This window comes from Dromiciops gliroides, chromosome 3 (genome assembly GCF_019393635.1).
Source record: "Dromiciops gliroides isolate mDroGli1 chromosome 3, mDroGli1.pri, whole genome shotgun sequence".
NCBI classification, from domain to species: domain Eukaryota; kingdom Metazoa; phylum Chordata; class Mammalia; order Microbiotheria; family Microbiotheriidae; genus Dromiciops; species Dromiciops gliroides.
Window position 1 is genome coordinate 388,131,378 of NC_057863.1, and position 18,125 is coordinate 388,149,502.

Sequence of the window (18,125 nt, forward strand, 5' to 3'; positions counted from 1 at the left end):
AAAGGTGTGGAAATTCAAGGGTCACTTACAGAGCTAGAAGCATACATTTTTATTTCTCCAATTGCAAGGTTATATTCTTCATAAAATTAATTCTAATCTAGGATTCCCACTGTTGGAAAATTAATTCTATGTTACTTAATGTATGATTTAAGAATGAAGACATTCAGACCCAATAAAATATACTGGAAGCCCTGTGCCCCGCCCCAAGCCATAATTGTGGCATATCCTAGTACCATATCCCTAGATGTGCATGGAGCCCATCCATAAGAAATTGCAGGACTTAGAGCAAAGTGTACATGGCATTTAGTCCTTCTACTATCAGACTTTTTTTTTTTAGTGAGGCAACTGGGGTTAAGTGACTTGCCCACGGTCACACAGCTAGTAAGTGTTAAGTAAGTGTTGATGCCGGATTTGAACTCAGGTACTCCTGACTCCAGGGCCAGTGCTCTATCCACTGCGCCACCTAGCTGCCCCTACTATCAGACTTTTTAATATAGTGAAGTTAGGTAAAAAAATAAATGCTAACACTTTGAAAGAGGAAGGAAGGCGCAAAAGGGCAGCTAAGGCATTTCTATGAAAATGGCAAATAAGAGTCTCACCCCCTTTGTCTTGGTGATGGTGGGTGGTTATTAGACTGGTTGTATACTGATGTTCCCCAAACATCAGCTGCCAAAGCAGCCTTTTTTTTTTTTTCTCACTTGTTGCCTCTCTAAGGGACTGTCCTTTTGCAACAACTTGTGGATCCCTAAGTATAGATCCTGGGAAGTTTTCCATGATTTCCCATACCGTAGGAACAGCTGCCCTCTTCATCTGCAACATATGTTATTGTTTTGTTTTGTTTTGTTTTGTTTTGTTTTTATTGAGGCAATTGGGGTTAAGTGACTTGCCCAGGGTCACACAGCTAGTAAGTGTTAAGTGTCTGAGGCCGGATTTGAACTCAGGTACTCCTGACTCCAGGGCCGGTGCTCTATCCATGCAACGTATGTTCTTGTGAGACTCAAACGAGATCATGGATGTAACTATTTGCAAATCTCAAAACATATGTCAGTTTAAGAAAAACATAACCTCCCCACACCTCTTTCAGATATGTTCAAAATTCAATTCATCCTTCAAGTCCCAAATCCAGTACTCTCCTGTCCAAGAGGCCTTCTTTGATCCCCTCACCTAAAAATGATTTCTCCCTCTATGAACTGTCTTAATACCCAAACACATATTTTTCTTCTGATGTGCTTAAATTTTATTATTTATTTTAGCTACTGATGTATTATCTCATCTATTTAGATTAGAAGCTCTGTAAGGGAATGGACCATGTCTTCCTTCCTTCCTTCCTATGTCTCTCCATCTGCGCCTCCATAACTGCCTCCCTCCCATCCTTCCTTTCTTCCCCCCTTTTTTTCCTCTCTCCTCTCCTCTCCTTCCTTCCTTCCTTCCTCCTTTCCACTCTTGGTTATTTGTTATCTACTTAACCTTTTTTTTTAGATGCCCTTCCCCAAGAATATTTTTTTTGTAACATTCATTCTGTTGTAGTCAGCATGGAAATTTCAGTTAAACAGTTTATTTTAAAGTATAATTGTTTGTATAATAGAGATACTTTAAAAATATCTTTGCCATAAAAGATAAAGTGTGATTTTTTTGCTTTCTCCAAACACACTAATAGTAAGCAGAGCCTATTCAAAACTGTACCACTAAAAGTTAGTTTCTTGTCTCTCTTACTTACCTAAGTCTTTTTGCCCTGGATTAAAACCTAAATGAATGATAGGCGAAGGGGCACATAAATAGTTGAAAGGACTATTGCCACTAATAATATTCCCTTAATAATTCCTAAACTGGGGGGCGGCTAGGTGGCGCAGTGGATAAAGTACTGGCCCTGGATTCAGGAGTACCTGAGTTCAAATCTGGCCTCAGACACTTACTAGCTGTGTGACCCTGGGCAAGTCACTTAACCCCCATTGCCCTGCTAAAAAAAAAAAATTCCTAAACTGTCTTGAAAACTGGAAGATTTGCATTTCTAGCGTGCCACCTCAAACGCATCTCTTTTTTTAGGTTTGTATTAATTATAGTAGTTGATGATAGTTCTCCAATAATGGAAAACTTAATTCTACCAATTGTAGCACTCTCCAAAATTCAAGAAATCTACCTAAGAAACTGATGGAATTATGACTCAGCTAATTTACAAAATGAAATAGATTAGAGTTAAGATTAACAGTAAATTGAAACTTGGAAAGGGACTTCAAGGTAATCTGGTCCAATGTTTACTTAGATCAAGATTCCTGATAGTCTAGCCTTTCATGATCTTTTTGGCTCCTGTCTCACTCTATAGTAACTACTATGTTCCAGGCACTGTACTAAGCACTTGTTACAAATATTATTTCATTTGATCTTTGTGATGAACTGCTGTTATTATCCCCATTTTACAGTTGAGGAAACTGAGGTAAACAGAGGTTAAGTGCCTTGCCTAGGGTCACGCAGCTAGTGAATGTCTGAAGTCAGATTTGAGTGCCAGCTTTGGTACTCTATCCCCTGCACCATCCCACTGCCTGAAGATGCATCACTTGAACTTGCTGTCAGATGTCCTAAATTGGGGCTGAGGGATGGCTCTAGCAGGGCTTGATACTGAAGCTGCTGTCCAAAGAAGACTCATAGCTCTCACTGTTAGGGAGGAATAGATCCTGGGCATGGAAAGGAAAAGCAATGTGAAGGGATCATCAGGCCCAGACAGGTAGGCGAGAGTGACTCCCTTAACCTTATTCCTTATTACCTGGCCATAAACTCTTTTTTTTGTTTGTTTGTTTTCTTTTGTTGTGTTTTGCAGGGCAATGAGGGTTAAGTGACTTGCCCAAGGTCACACAACTAGTAAGTGTAAAATGTCTGAGGTTGGATTTGAACTCAGGTCCTTCTGAATGCAGGGTCAGTGCTCTATCCACTGTGCCACCTAGCTGCCCCCCCCATAAACTCTTACTATCCAATTTCACTCCATCTTTTTTCCAGTCCAAAAATCATTTTTCTGACAGAGGAAATAGAAGCAAAATTAGAGTTAAGTGATTCTCTCTCTTCACCATCAGTCTTTATCATTATCTTTTACTTGCCATTGCTTTCATATTTCATTGCTATCTTGTAAAAATCTAAGTTGGTTGGTGAGTTCCCTGAATATCAGTCTTTTGCTGTTCTCACATGATACTCCATACCCCGATTTCTAGGCTTTTTTTACTGACTGTCCCTCATGTCTGGAACACTCTCAATCCTCACCTCCATCTCCTAGTTTCCCTGGCTTTCTTCTGCCAAATTTCTCTCCTTATTCTTAGTGACTTCTCTCTGAGATTACCCCCAGTTTTTCCTGTCTAGATTTTGTTTGTACACAGTTCTTTGCATGTTGTCCCCCCTATTTAGCCATGAACTCCTTGAGAGTAGGGGAGGGGTTTTTGCCTCTTGGGTCTTGACAGAATGTAGGGATTCTTTCTAACTGGTGGAGGTGAAGAGGAAGAATATTCCAGGCATGTGGACTAACAGTACAAGGGTACTGGTAGTTCAAGCAAGGCAGGTGTAATTTCAGAATGCATTTGGATGTAAAACTTAGATCTGTAAGTGTTGTTGCCAAGCCTAATGCACATGCCTTTGTTTCTCATTAGCGCAGAGACCCTAATAGATGAAAAATATATGGGTATTGAACTTGAGAGTCATATTTTTAAGATTTGAGCTGACACAAGATATGTGTTTTTTAAGAATTTAAGGAAATTTACTGGGGGAAAACAAACCAAACCTTCTGAGCATTTAACTGTAGTTATGGTTCAAATCCCACCTCTTGACACTTTCTTGCTTGATAGATAGTGATAACTTTGAGCCAGATATGGCTCATCTATAAAATGGATATAATAAAGCCCTAGTCCCTTACCTCACAGGGTTGTTGTGAGATTTGCAACATGAGAAAATCTATGTAAAGTGCTTTGTACATCTTAAAGTGCTACATAAGTATCAGGTGGTACTGTTGTTGGTGGTAAAAGTAATACCTCATTTGTTTATTTCTTATGCACTTACATCATTCACTCATTCAATAAACATTCATTAAGGGTGTGCTAGGTACAAGACAATGTATTATGTGCAGAGAAATGAGACTTGATCTCTGCCCTCAAAGAAATTATTGTTTAGTGGGGGAGACAATGGCATATATACAAGTAACTCTGATTCAAAACAGAATGTAGATAATGTAGAAGTGTACTAACAGAATGTTGTGAGTTCAGAGAAAGCAAAGTTGACTGACAACTGTGGAAATTAGAGAAGGCTTCATGATAGCTCTTGTTAGCAGTGATAGCATTTGAACCAGGCTTTGAAGGAGTAGGGACGTTCATAGGTGGAAGTTGTAGTGGAGAACACAATATGTGTACCAGGAAGAGTGGGAAAACTTGGGATGTGTTCTAGAGGAATTGACTATCTATTTTCCCTAGAGTGTACAGTATGTGATGGGGAATTATATGAAGCTAATCTGGAAAATTAGATTAGAAACAGATTGGGGAGGGTATTGAAGGTCTGGCTAAGACATTTAGATTTTATTTCATAGGCAATGAGAGGTTAAAGATTTTTATATTGAAATTATTGTTCACATGTCACCTTCCTTGTTCTTGTCATTCATTCATGTCTGACTCAATATGACCCCCATTTGGGGTTTTCTTGGCAGAGATACTAGAGCAGCTTGCCATTTCCTTCTCCAGCTCATTTTACAAATGAAAAAAACTGAGACAAACAGGGTTAAGTGACTTGCCCAGGGTCACACAGTTAGTAGTAAGTGTCTGAAGCCAGATTTGGACTTTGGAAGTTGTCTTTCCTGACTTCACACCTAGCACTCTATCCACTGTGCCACCTAGCTGCCTATCACCTTCCTTACTAGTTTGTCACCTTGTTGAAGGTAGATTGGACATCATTTATGTTTGAATCTTTGAACCCCAATCAAAGCCTAGCACTGAACCAGTGATCACATATCACTAAATTCTCTTCTAATCCTTTAAAACGTTTGTACCCAGATCTTTGCATTACTTTTGTAGTGTGTACATATTATTTAATGTATTGTTTTTTTAAAAAACCTTTTAACACACACTTCTTTATACAGACATAGTTGACATACTTGTCATCTTTAATAGCAATATGGGATTTCATTGGATTAAAATATAAGAATTTCTTTAACCATTCTCTAATTCAGTATTGAGGTTGTTTTCAATTTTTTTTCACTGGTATAAATTGCACTATCAGGAGCATTTTTGTAGACATTTAGTATGCTTTCTTTTGGGTTACTTCCTTGGGATATATTGCTAAGAATAGAATTATTAGGCAAAGTAGTATGAACTCTTTCTTATTTGTTCTTACATATCATGTAATGAATCCCTAGAAAGAAAATCAGTAATTCATATCGCTATGAGCAGTGCTTTTCCACCTATTTCCCCATATGTCTGCCAGCAGTGGGGCTTGTAATTTTTCGTGTTGCCTTACTTGGTGCCTTCAAAATGTTTTAACTTCCAGTTCTTTAATTACTAGCAAGACTGTGCATTATTCCATGCGATCTCTACTTCTTGCGACATAATTTGTCTTTTCACAAGAGATACACTTTAATATTTTAGATGCCTCATTTTCTTTCATATTTGTTAACCATTTTTGAAATGTTCTTGGGTCATTCAATAATATTGAAAGATGAAGTTTCTTCCAAAGTTTTTAAACCCTCCAATCCCCTGGCACATAGTAGGCGCTTAACAAATGCTTCTTTCTTTTCTTTTTTTTTAGTGAGGCAATTGGGGTTAAGTGACTTGCCCAGGGTCACACAGCTAGTAAGTGTTAAGTGTCTGAGGCCGGATTTGAACCCAGGTACTCCTGACTCCAGGGCCGGTGCTCTATCCACTGCATCACCTAGCTGCCCCTACAAATGCTTCTTATTGGATTGATTTTTCCACATGAGTGAGAAAGAAGTTCTAAGAAGGACAAATGTATGAATTTAACCTTAAGCATCTGGCAAATTTCAGTTAAATTTTCTGAGTAGCAATGACCATATTTTTCATATCATAAAGAAAATAATGAACTCCTTTACTGGGAAAGAGCTATTTCGCTTAAAAGCTTAACAGGAAGTGGTTTTGTTTCTATTTTTCCTTCCTTTGTTTTTCAGTGAGGATTATGTTATTCCTCTCCAGTGCAGCTGCCCAATAGATTTTGAGTTTCATGTCATTGTGCTTCAGCCTGATGAATCCTTCGTTGTTCATCCAACATCAGGTAAATTATGAATATAGGGTTATGGGTAAATTTTGGGTATAAAATGAAAGATCCACATTACCTCAGAATGCCAAGGTCAGATCTACAACTCAGAACGTCATTCCTGGGAAAAAAAGAGTGGGGGTGGGGATTACTATTTGGATGTAGCAGCATTTTAGTGATATAAATATTAATAGAGATCTTGAGTAATGATTATCACTTCCTCCAAAAATCATTACTATTTTAACATGTTATGATAATAATAATATCTGTGCAAATTTGTTCTGAGTTATAAATTATTATATATAATATATTATATAATATATTATTATTATATTATATATTATAAATTAATAATTCTAGTTCCAATTCTGGCATATGACATTTGGCCTCATTTTAACTGAATTTTTCAATTTCAAATAAAGCATGGAAGATTTTAAGTCTAACTACGTGGAATCACAATGAGTATTTTAGAGTCTTCATCTCCTGCTTTTCATGGGTATTTGTGTGAGATACAGAAAACTTAAAAGAAGAACATTGTGTGTTTTCTTAAAAATTATTGCTCACTTTATATCATTTTCACTTCTGAATATATCCCTCTCCCTCCCCTACCCATCAATGCCTTACTTGTAACAAAGAACCAAAAAAGAAAGGTTTGAAAAAATGTTCAGCAAAATGATTCAACCTAGTAATCGAGTCTGGTGGTGTATGCAGTATTCAATATCCAAAGTCCTCCACCTCTGAAAAGAAGAAAAAGGAGAGCCTTTCCTCTTCTCATTTTCAGGACCAAGCTTTTGTTGATTATAATTACACAGCATACAGTTTGAAGTGTTTTTTTTTCCTTTCTATTTACATCATTGTCATTGTTTTCCTTGTTTGGCTTACTATGCTCTGTCTTAGTTTATTAGTTTTCCTGCACTTCTCTGAATTCTTCATATTTATGAAAGAAATTATTAAGCATCTGGCAAATTTCAGTTAAATTTTCTGAGTAGTAATGACCATATTTTTCATATCATAAAGAAAATAATGAACTATTTTACTGGGAAAGAACTATTTCACTTAAAAGTTTAAAAATAGGGGCAGCTAGGTGGCACAGTGGATAGAGCACTGGCTCTGGAGTCAGGAGTACCTGAGTTCAAATCTGGCCTCAGACACTTGACACTTACTAGCTGTGTGACCCTGGGCAAATCACTTAATAGGCTCACCAAAAAAACCCCCCAATAAACCAAAAACAACAAAAAAAGCTTAACAGTAATTATATTAATAACCAATTAATATCAGAGATCCATGGGGTTTTTTGCCTTTTCTATTTCCTCATTCAAAGTCTAGTCCTTGTGAAAGACATTGCTAATAGGTGAGACTGGGTTAACATTCTCCTCAATCTTGGGCAAGACCTCACCCAACTGTAACATAAGTGGCTTGGGTGAAGTGGATTCCTTTTGTCTAAATCACCCAGAGGCAGGTGGTTTAGGTGTTTAAGTGACATAATCAAATCATTTTCTCATTAATTGTTAATCAATCTGAGTTGATTTCTGCTTGTTGGGAACAGCCACTCTTCCAAGGGTATATAAGCATTGAGTGGCCTCCATGGTTCACCTTTGGTTTACAAGAGAAAGCCAAATGACCATCATTTTATTAACTAAATGCTAGGCATAATTAATAAAATTGATTATTAATTACCCAGAAATTATTCCTCTCAAACTTTTCATTCATCATATTTATCATTTCTTACAGAACAGTAATATTGCACTATATTCATATACCACAATTTATCAAGCCATTCTCCAATCCAGGAATATCAACTTAATTTATTTGAGGAGCATTGTGTCCTAAGGATTCTCAAAAGACCTCAAGCCCAATGAACTTAAAAAAACTAGAAAACAAAAGTTCTTATTCTGAGTCACAATTATGTTGCAGCTTCTGGACAGACATTTATGGTTAGCAGAGTTAATTAGCTTTCCCCAGTGGTCCATTAGATGTGCCAACAGAGTATTATTTTTGCACATGGTTTTCTATTTGTTTACAATTTCCATTTCTCACTGCAAGCAAGTATTCTGTTCAACAGATATGTATTGGAAGCAAACAGATGGTTTTAATTTATTCCAAACTCTGATATGTACATAGATAATAGTCTAGTGGTCTAATGGTCACCCTGGGAATGTGATCCAAGCTGTTTATTAGTAGCGTATGATAGAAACCAGTCTTTTTTTTCCCTTTCCCACTATAAATACAGGGTAAGAAACTTTATTATCTTTAGCTACTGTAGCCTTAGAAATATAGGAAACTAGATGGTTGGAGAAAATGGAACAAAGTGATTATGTCGATAAAGCTACAAAGAAAGCATGCTTAACTATGAGGATAGTTTACCAGGTTTTACACTAGTTTTTAGAATAGAATAGAGATGATCTGCAGATTGAATTGTGGCATTAACTTACAAACCTTGCTTAACATACAAAGTGTGAGTTTAGAGCAAAGTGATTGATTCTATTTTTTTTTTTTGTGGAGCAATGAGGGTTAAGTGACTTGCCCAGGGTCACACAGCTAATAAGTGTCAAGTGTCTGAGGTTAGATTTGAACTCAGGTCCTCCTGAATCCAGGGATACTGTGCCACCTAGCTGCCCCCGATTCTGTTTATTTTTGTTTCCTTGATTAGTTTTGGTTTTATATCCAATACATTTCTTCCTCTTCCCCTACCTAGAAAACTGCCTTTGTAAAAAAGATTTTTTTCAAAAGTCATGTGATTGATTAAAAAAAAGGCTAGAATTTACAAATAATAAGGATTGATATCTTCATCAAAGTGCAAGCTAGACACTTATTCCAACAGTGTTGCTTGCCATTGCTTAGAACAGCATTGGCACTCCTCACTATAAATTGATAAATTCATACTTTTTAGAGTATTTTGAATAACAGAAAATCTTTTTGGGGGGGAGGGGTCGGATTTGATGTTTAGAAACAGTGAAAATTCATTTGGAGTAAAATCCTCTGAATAAAATGTACAATCAAATTGAACAATAAGAATTATGAATACAAGGGTGCTATGATAACGTATGCAGTTCATAAACTGATATTGAAGGAACTTACTTCTAAAAGAGAAGTTCCTCAAGTACTAATTTTGGAATAAACATTTTTTGGGGGTGGGAGAGTGGGAACTAGCTTATTTCATTAATTTTTGTTTTTTTGTTTTTTTGTTTTGTTTTTAGTGAGGCAATTGGGGTTAAGTGACTTGCCCAGGGTCACACAGCTAGTAAGTGTTAAGTGTCTGAGGCCGGATTTGAACCCAGGTAGTCCTGACTCCAGGGCCAGTGCTCTATCCACTGAGCCACCTAGATGCCCCTATTTTATTAATTTAAGGAACTATCATCCATGAGGAAACTCCCTCTCTCAATGTAGATCAGTATAATCTTGAGGGTTGCTCAAGGAATTGGTGTTAAATGCCAGTGGTACATTGACTTAGAAAACTGCTTTGTTAAATATTTCCCATTCACATTTTTTTTTTGGTGAGGTTATTGGGGTTAAGTGACTTGCCTAAGGTCACACAGCTAGTAACTATTAAATGTCTGAGGCTGGATTTGAACTCAGGTCCTCCTGAATCCAGAGTTGGTGCTCTATCCACTGTGCCACCTAGCTGCCCCTCCCATTCGCATTTTAATCTGGTTAGGGCCACATTTCAGTAGTGTTCCTTGCCTGATAATGGAGAACTCTGACATAGGGCATTGAGAAGTTAAGTAGCCAAGGCATGAGTAGCCAAGGCTTATTATATAACCAATTTCTGTCACAGAGTCCAACACCAGGCTGACTCTCAAACAGTTGTTACTTAGTTCTAGTGAATGGCTGTATGATACCTTACATTCCACTAATCTGATAAATATCTTTTTTATAGAGACATAGGATCGTATGACTAGAGCAGGAAGAGACCTTTGGGGTCATAAGGGCCAACTCCCTTGGTTCATAGATGAGAAACTGAAGAGCAGAAGTGAAGTGATTTGCCAACATGACCTAAGGAGTAAATGATAGTCAGGATTCAAACTCAAGTCCTTTGATTCCAAATCCACCACTTTGTCCATGGTACCACAAATTATAGACTTGTACAGAACATCTAACCCAACCTCTACCCAGGACATGAAATCTACATTATCCCCAATAATTGAATATCCCCTTAAAGATCTTCAGTGATGGGAAACTTACTACCTCCCAAGGAAACCTAAATCAAATCTAAACAGTACTAATTGTTAGGAAGTTCTCCCCTACAATGAGTTGAAATCTACATTATATTGAGGGAAACAACATATACATTTTAAATATATACAAGGCACTGGCAGTTGGGGGGATAGCAAATATTTCCCCTAAGAACACTTTACAAGCCAAATAGAAGCTTGTCTTTTAATTGACATAATATTAGCCTTCTCAATGTGTAGTTAGTGAGAATGGAGACATAAAGGAGATATAATCAAAGTCCCAAACATGTGGGCAGGTAGGTGGTGTAGTGGATAGAGCACCAGCCCTAGAGTCAGGAGGACCTGAGTTCAAATCTGGCCTCAGACACTTAACACTTACTAGCTGTGTGACCCTGGGCAAGTCACTTAACCCCAATTGCCTCACCCAAAACAAAAAACAAAACAAAACAAAAAAAGTCCCAAACATGATTTCATTTGGTATTTCCATGTGTTCTACTGGAGGATACTTTTAGATTCAGAAAAAAATGCCCCATTCTTTAACTTTGTTGATAGATTGATCATCCCCTCTGCTTTGGAAGATGAGACTCTTTCTTTCTTTCTTTCTCTTTCTTTCATTCTCTTTGTTTGTTTGTTTCTTTCTTTTTTTTGTGGGTCAATGAGGGTTAAGTGACGTGCCCAGGGTCACACAGCTAGTAAGTGTCCTCTCAAATCCAAGGCTAGTGCTTTATCCACTGTGCCACCTAGCTGCCCCAATGAGACACTTTCTAGATAAGGATGAAGCAGTTCCAGTTGGTATGTTATAGTGGAGAGTTTGGAGGAGCATGATGTCCTTATGGGATGGGGGAAAAAGAACTAAGAGATGAGAAAGGGATGAAAGATGGGCAATAGGAGGGAACCAAAGACAAATTTTCTATCATGAAGGAAAAAAGATAGAAATCTTCTCCCATAACCTTTTCCATTGCCTCCCTTGCCTCAAGATCCAAGACTAAAGGCAGTTCTATTCATAGTTGAGGAACATCAGGATAATATGAGATAGTCTATGAGAACTTAAGTACAATTTATAACACTGCTTTTCGTGAGAAATTGTCAAATTCCAAACAAATGGCCTATAAAAGGACTCTTTGAAACCCAATCTGTTCATAAATTGAAGACTGTCTATGCCAGAAAACACAGTGTTGATCATAGTTGATCAATTGTGTATGCTACATTTTAAAAGATACAGTGCTTCCCCAAGGGTTGACAGTGTAAATGAGATAGACGACAATAGTCCAGTTAAAAATACATAATATATGAAGCATTTCAGCTCTGTCTCCAAAGTTTTTTTTGCTGTTTGGGTTCTTGCTGTTGTTACAGGACTGATGGCTTTTAAATTTAAGATATTCCTCCCTTTAATTAAATCAAAGTAGGAAAGAAGCTTGAAGCTGTGGATTTTATCTTTGCAATGATGTAATTGATTTTATTATGTATCTTTCATTTCTCTGTCTTCTTCCCCCTCAGTAAAAACCCTGTTCTTTGTCTTAAACTTGGAAATAGAGATCTTTCAAATCTGATTTTTGGCCTATTTAGAATTTAAAAATTTATAACAGATATAGATTTCTTAGTCTGGTCACTATAACACTGACTGTACAGTTATTTTAATGTACTTATAAACACATCTATTTAAGATAAATTTATATTTGATATATATGCATAAATATTTATATTATGTGTGTATCGCACACATACACATATATACTTAAGCATTTTGACCTTCATGCTGTCTTAAATTTATAGCACATAAAAGAAAGGAAAGAAATGTGAGAGTTAGAGACTGGTAGTTTAGAGGTTCCTCTTTTCAATACTTATTCAGCCACCATTTACAAAGTGCAGAAAACTATGCTAAGTGCTAAGGGAGTTAAACGATTTAGATTAGACTTAACTCCGCTCCTAGAATGTTTATCAGTGTTAAAGCAGGCAGGTAGTAAAATTTCTGCTTGGATTACCTGGATACTTTCTATCCTGGTTAGACAGTCCTCTTAGGACTTATCAAGATGGTGTCGGTTTCTGTTGCTCATTTTGGATCTTTTGATGCTCATTTGAACTCTGTTGTTACTGCTTCCTGAAGCCAGTGTCTATCTTAACTGCTTAAAATTCTGTTTCCAGTGAGATTAGATAGTATTTCTTTTGCTTGCTTTCCCAGCAGCCATTGCACTATAGCTTGGGCCAACAGACCATCTATGCTGTAGGACTTTTTGCTATAGTCCTTTGACATTTTATGTAAATTATAAATTGAAGACATTTTGTCTAGGTCAGTTGTCTCGAAACTTTTTTGATCATGCATCTCTATTCATAAATATTTTTGAGCACATATTCCCCCAATATGTGTATATTTACTTAGATATAATATACATTTTTAAATTACACAAAATAGTAATTTAAAATGATGAGTTAGGATGATATAATATTTCATCCTTGAAGTAATAGGTAGTAACTAGAGTTTATTGAATAGGGGAGTGACATGGTGAGACCTACACTCTAGAAAATGACTTTGGCAGACATGGGGAGAAAGGATTGGAGAAAGGAGAAATTTGAGGGAGAGACATTACTTAGGAGATTATTGGCAATAATCAGGAAAGAGATAATAAGGTCCTGAAATAGAGTAGTGATGATGTGAATAGAAAGAGGGCACAGATGCCAGAGATGTTGTAGAAATAGAAATAATATGATTTCACAACTGATGAGAGGTGAGGGAATTTCAGGAGCTGAAGATGACAGGGAGACTGAACCTTGGAAAACTAGAAGGATGATGTTGTTTGTTGTTTGTTTTTCATTCTTGAAGAGGACCATGACATCAGGGTGATGTCATGATTTGCTGTGAATTGGATTTAAGTGACGGAGGGCTGTGCAAAGTCACCAATTGCACTCTCTCCTCCAGAGCCATTTGGTGATGGCCATGGGAGACCTTGGCCTTTTTAAGCTAATGTCTTTCATGGGTCTCAGTTTGCCTGAGCATGCCCATTCAGTGATTAAAGCTAGGTAAGAAATGAGGCAAAGAATGCTCTCAGTTACCTAGTCAAAAAATAAATGGATAGATTTAAAAAAATGAATGAATGAATGAATGAATGAATGAATGAATCTAGGAGGGAGAAACCATCAGGATTTCTGACCAAAACAGAAGCAATTGCCATCAAGAGGCCAAGCAATGGCCAAATGAGGCTTGGGTTGGGACCTATTATTGGCCAATCAGTGAGAACCAGTTATTTGGGTTTAAAGAATGGTCCTTAAAATAAATCTAGCCCCTACACTCCAAGATATCTTGTGAAGTTTCAGCAGGAATTTATACTCCTTTGAGCAGAGCACCTGCAGGTAAGGGTGTGATTCCCTGTATGGTATAGAGAGGGGAAGGGAGAAGAGGGGTGGGGAAGGAACGAGAAGGAAATTAAATGAGCTGGGGGCAGCTAGGTGGTGCAATGGATAGAGCACCAGCCCTGGATTCAGGAGGACCTGAGTTCAAATGCAGCCTCAGACACTTAACACTTACTAGCTGTGTGACCCTCGGCAAGTCACTTAATCCCAATCGCCTGACCAAAAAAAAAAAAAAAAAAAGAAAAAAAAAGAAAAGAAATGAGCTGTATTGCCCAACTGGACCTGGCCAGGGTTCCCAAAGGGACTACTGTTATTGTAAACACAATATTGATTGTTGTTTGTCTTTCATTCTCAAAGAGGACCATGACATCTGAGAGGTGATGCCATGACTTGCAGTGAATTGGATTTAAGTGAGGCAGGGCCCTGCAAAGTCTCCAGCCCCACTCTCTCTTTCCAAAAGGATGATACTGCCCTCAACAAAAATAGAGAATGTGGGAAGAGGGGTAGAGTTGCACAGAAAGATAATATAATGAGATTACAGCTCATCCTTTGGCACTCACTTTGCCCTAATCAAAAGGAAAAAGGGGAGATGGGACTCTTATTGGTCACTTCCCTGAAGCTTGAAGCTTACTCTAAAGAGGCACAAATTTTCTAAATGGCACCTGCATAGCTTTGGCTCTGGGTATTGAGGTCATGATTAGGTCATAATTTCCCAGAGGGCTTGATGTCTAGCTAAGGGTATAAAGACCTCATCTACAAGTGCAAAACAGCAGAAGTACTAAACACATCCTTTAATGATAACAATGGAAATAAAATTATATAATAAAAAAGACTTCTGAAGAAGAGATTTAAACTTAAATGGAAATTAAATAATATAATCCTAAAGGATTAGTGTACCAAAGGACAAATTATAGAAGTAATAGATTATATCATTAAAGAAAATGACAAAAATTAAATATCATCCTCAAACATTTGGGATACAAGCAAAGCAATATTTTACTTAGGGGTGAAAGTTCATATATCTGAACACGTTCATTAACAAAAGAAAGACTAGATCAAGGAATTGGACACACAACTTAAAAACTAGAGAAGCAACAAGCAAAAAAGAAAAAAAACTAAACCAAACAAAAAATAGACATTCTAAAAAATTAAATAACAAGTAGAATTTAAAACAAAAAAAATTTGAAATTATAAACCAAGGCAAATGTTCTCCCTCTCCCTCTCCATCTCTCTCTCTCTCTCTCTCTCTCTCTCTCTCTCTCTCTCTCTCTCTCTCTCTCTCTCTCTTTCCCCCAATAAGACTAAGACCAGGAAGAGAAAAATCCCTCTCTTCTGATGAAATAGGTAGCTTTTTTTTCTCTCTATCTTTTTTTTTTTTTTTTTTGCAGGGCAGTGAGGGTTAAGCAGCTTGCCCAGGGTCACACAGCTAGTAAGTGTCAAGTGTCTGAGGCCGGATTTGAACACAGGTCCTCCTGAATCCAGGGCTGGTGCTTTATCTACTGCACCACCTAGCTGCCCCAGCAAACGCTCTCTTCATGGAATTTAGATCTCTTTCCCCAAAGGGGAAAGGCTAAGGCCATTTCTCAAGATTTAAATCCCCTTCTTTCTAAAAGGAAGAAAATCAGAGAAAGATAATGCCTATAAAATCAAAGAAAGGTTTTTATTAAGCAGGGAAGAAAAGAAAAAAAGATTTAACATGCTGCATAGGTACTATCCAGCCTGTGCTAATAGGACTCTATTTTGTGGATTTGTATACATTTTGTTTTTTGGGCAGGGCAATGGGGGTTAAGTGACTTGCCCAGGGTCACACAGCTAGTAAGTGTCAAGTGTCTGAGACTGGATTTGAATTCAGGTCCTCCTAAATTCAGGGCCAGTGCTCTGTCCACTGCACCACCTAGCTGCCCCAGATTTACATACATTTTAAACAAAGACAGGTAAGGAATTTTGAAGGGTAAGGTGGGCTTAGAAAGGAATGAGTCAGTGAGTGCCATTCTTAAGGGAAGGGAGAGTGAGGAATTCCAAGGGTCAAGGATGTGGCCTTTGATACACAAATCAGAATGCATCCTTGGTGATAAGCAGCTCACAGTTCAAGGTTTTATTAGATCTCTCAAAAATAGCATAATTCTGGGGGCAGCTAGGTGGCACAGTGGATAAAGCACTGGCCCTGGATTCAGGAGGACCTGAGTTCAAAGGCAGCCTTAGACACTTGACACTTACTAGCTGTGTGACTCTGGGCAAGTCACTTAACCCTCATTGCCTTGCCCCCCCCCCAAAATAGCATAATTCTGAAAGCCCCATAACCAAAGTCAAGAAAGTCACTGAAGACAAAAAGATCATAAACAGTACATGGTCATAGTCTTATAACTTGCAGTCAGGTAAGTCACTGAAGATAGAAATATCTCTTGAAGGTCCATAAACCACCACCACTAAATAGTTCAAGATCTGCTTCAAATCTGGTATGAGCTTAATTTGCTTCAGTTACTAATTTCCAGCTAGGTTTACTCTAGTCAACACAAAATATTGTCAAGCAATTATGCTCCTTAGTCAATACAGATAATCCCCAACAAACACATCCATACGAAATGAGAAATAAAACTAAGAGCTTTCAAAAAATTAGTAAAAATGGCAAACTGTTAGCTAAGCTAATAATAAAAGAAAACCAAATTACTAAGTATTAAAAATGGAAAAAAAAGATCTACAAAAAGTGCTGAGGAAATTATTAGAAACCATTTTGCCTAATTATATGCCAGAAAAAATAACTTAAATGAAAAGGGTGTATATTTCCAAAAGTGATACTCAGATTATCAGAACATTAAAAAGAGAGAATTTTTTTTTGTTTTTTTTTTTTTTGTGGGGCAATGGGGGTTAAGTGACTTGCCCAGGGTCACACAGCTAGTAAGTGTCAAGTGTCTGAGGCCGGATTTGAACTCAGGTACTCCTGAATCCAGGGCCGGTGCTTTATCCACTGCGCCACCTAGCCACCCCCAAAAAGAGAGAATTTAAAAAACCCAGTGTCAGAGAAAGAAAAATTAAAAAGCCATAGATCAATTTCTCAAAAGGAAAATAGCAGGATCAGATGGTTTTACAAGAGGTAATACAAGATTTGACAAATAATTGTATGTGTGGGGTGTGTGTGTGTGTGTGTGTGTGTGTGTGTGTGTGTGTGTGTGTGTGTATGTGAGAGAGAGAGAGAGAGAGAGAGAGAGAGAGAGAGAGAGAGAGAGAGGAGTTGAGGATAATGTTGAGATTATGAACCTGGGAGACTAGAAGGATGGTTAGTGGTATCCCCACACTTTCACTTACTTCCTGGTTATTTTGTATATATCTTGTATAAGCCATATTTGTATGTGCATATGCTCTCCTCACTCTCTCAATAGAATGTAAGCACCTTGAGGGCAGGGAGTTTCATTTTTGCCTTTATATTCTGAGTATCTAGTACAATGTCTGACCCAGTAAACCCTTAATTATTGCCTATTGATGGATTGAATCAATGAAGTAATATTTGAATGTTATTAATAATTGAATCAATGGAGTAATATTTCCTAGGTATCTCTCTGAAAGACTTTTGGTGGCATTAACATGCTAAAATAGATTTCTGGGGATCAAAAACATATTTTGTGAATGACTTGACTATTCTCAACAATACTGTGAATGACTTGAATATTCTCAACAAATGATCCAAGACAATCCCAAAGGACTATTGATGAAACATACTATCTGCCTCCAAAGAAAGAACTGACATTGCTGGAATAGACAGAAGCATGCTTTTTCCCCCCACTCTCATTTTTTCTTTTAATCAAGTTTTCTTGTACAAAATGACAAATATGCTAATGTTTTACATAATCATATATAGATAACCCATATCAGATTGTTTGCTGCCTGAAGGAGGGGGGAGGGGAGAGAAGGAGGGATAAAAATTGGAACCCAAAACTATAAATCAAAATGTTTATTATAAGAAAAAATATTTTAATCTAGAAGCTAAGGCTTCATATGTATGTATGAGTCTTTGTGTATATGTGTTCAACCTTGACATGTATGCCACTAAATAAACCCAGTTCTATTTCTCAGCCTTCACTTTTGCTTTTCCTGAATGGAATGCATCTGAAATGGCACCATTAACTTAAACTCAATTAGCTTTGGGATCATAGAAATATTTTTATAAATATAGAAATATTGCTGCCAGAATCTGGACCTATTTTTGGCATCAAGGCTTTTTATAAGATAGTGAAAAAGAAGAAGAAATAGTCTTTGTATTTCTCATAAGCTCCACCCTTCAACATGATATTAACTGATCTGAATGGAACACACAGCCACATTGCTGTCTTCCTAGTGCATTGTTGATAATGGTTGGAGCAGCCTGGTCAAAAAAACTTTGGCAACTTT

The 18,125-nt window shown here is 37.3% G+C and overlaps 1 protein-coding gene across 1 annotated transcript in view; it reads left to right on the forward strand.

Moving 5' to 3' along the window:
* CFAP221 (cilia and flagella associated protein 221) overlaps window positions 1-18,125 on the forward strand; it is a 113,863-nt gene that overhangs the window by 30,142 nt on the left and 65,596 nt on the right. Inside the window, exon 7 of the mRNA XM_043995370.1 lies at window positions 6,140-6,243. Within this exon, the coding sequence (XP_043851305.1) occupies window positions 6,140-6,243 (104 nt within the window). The remainder of the gene's footprint in view (window positions 1-6,139; window positions 6,244-18,125) is intronic.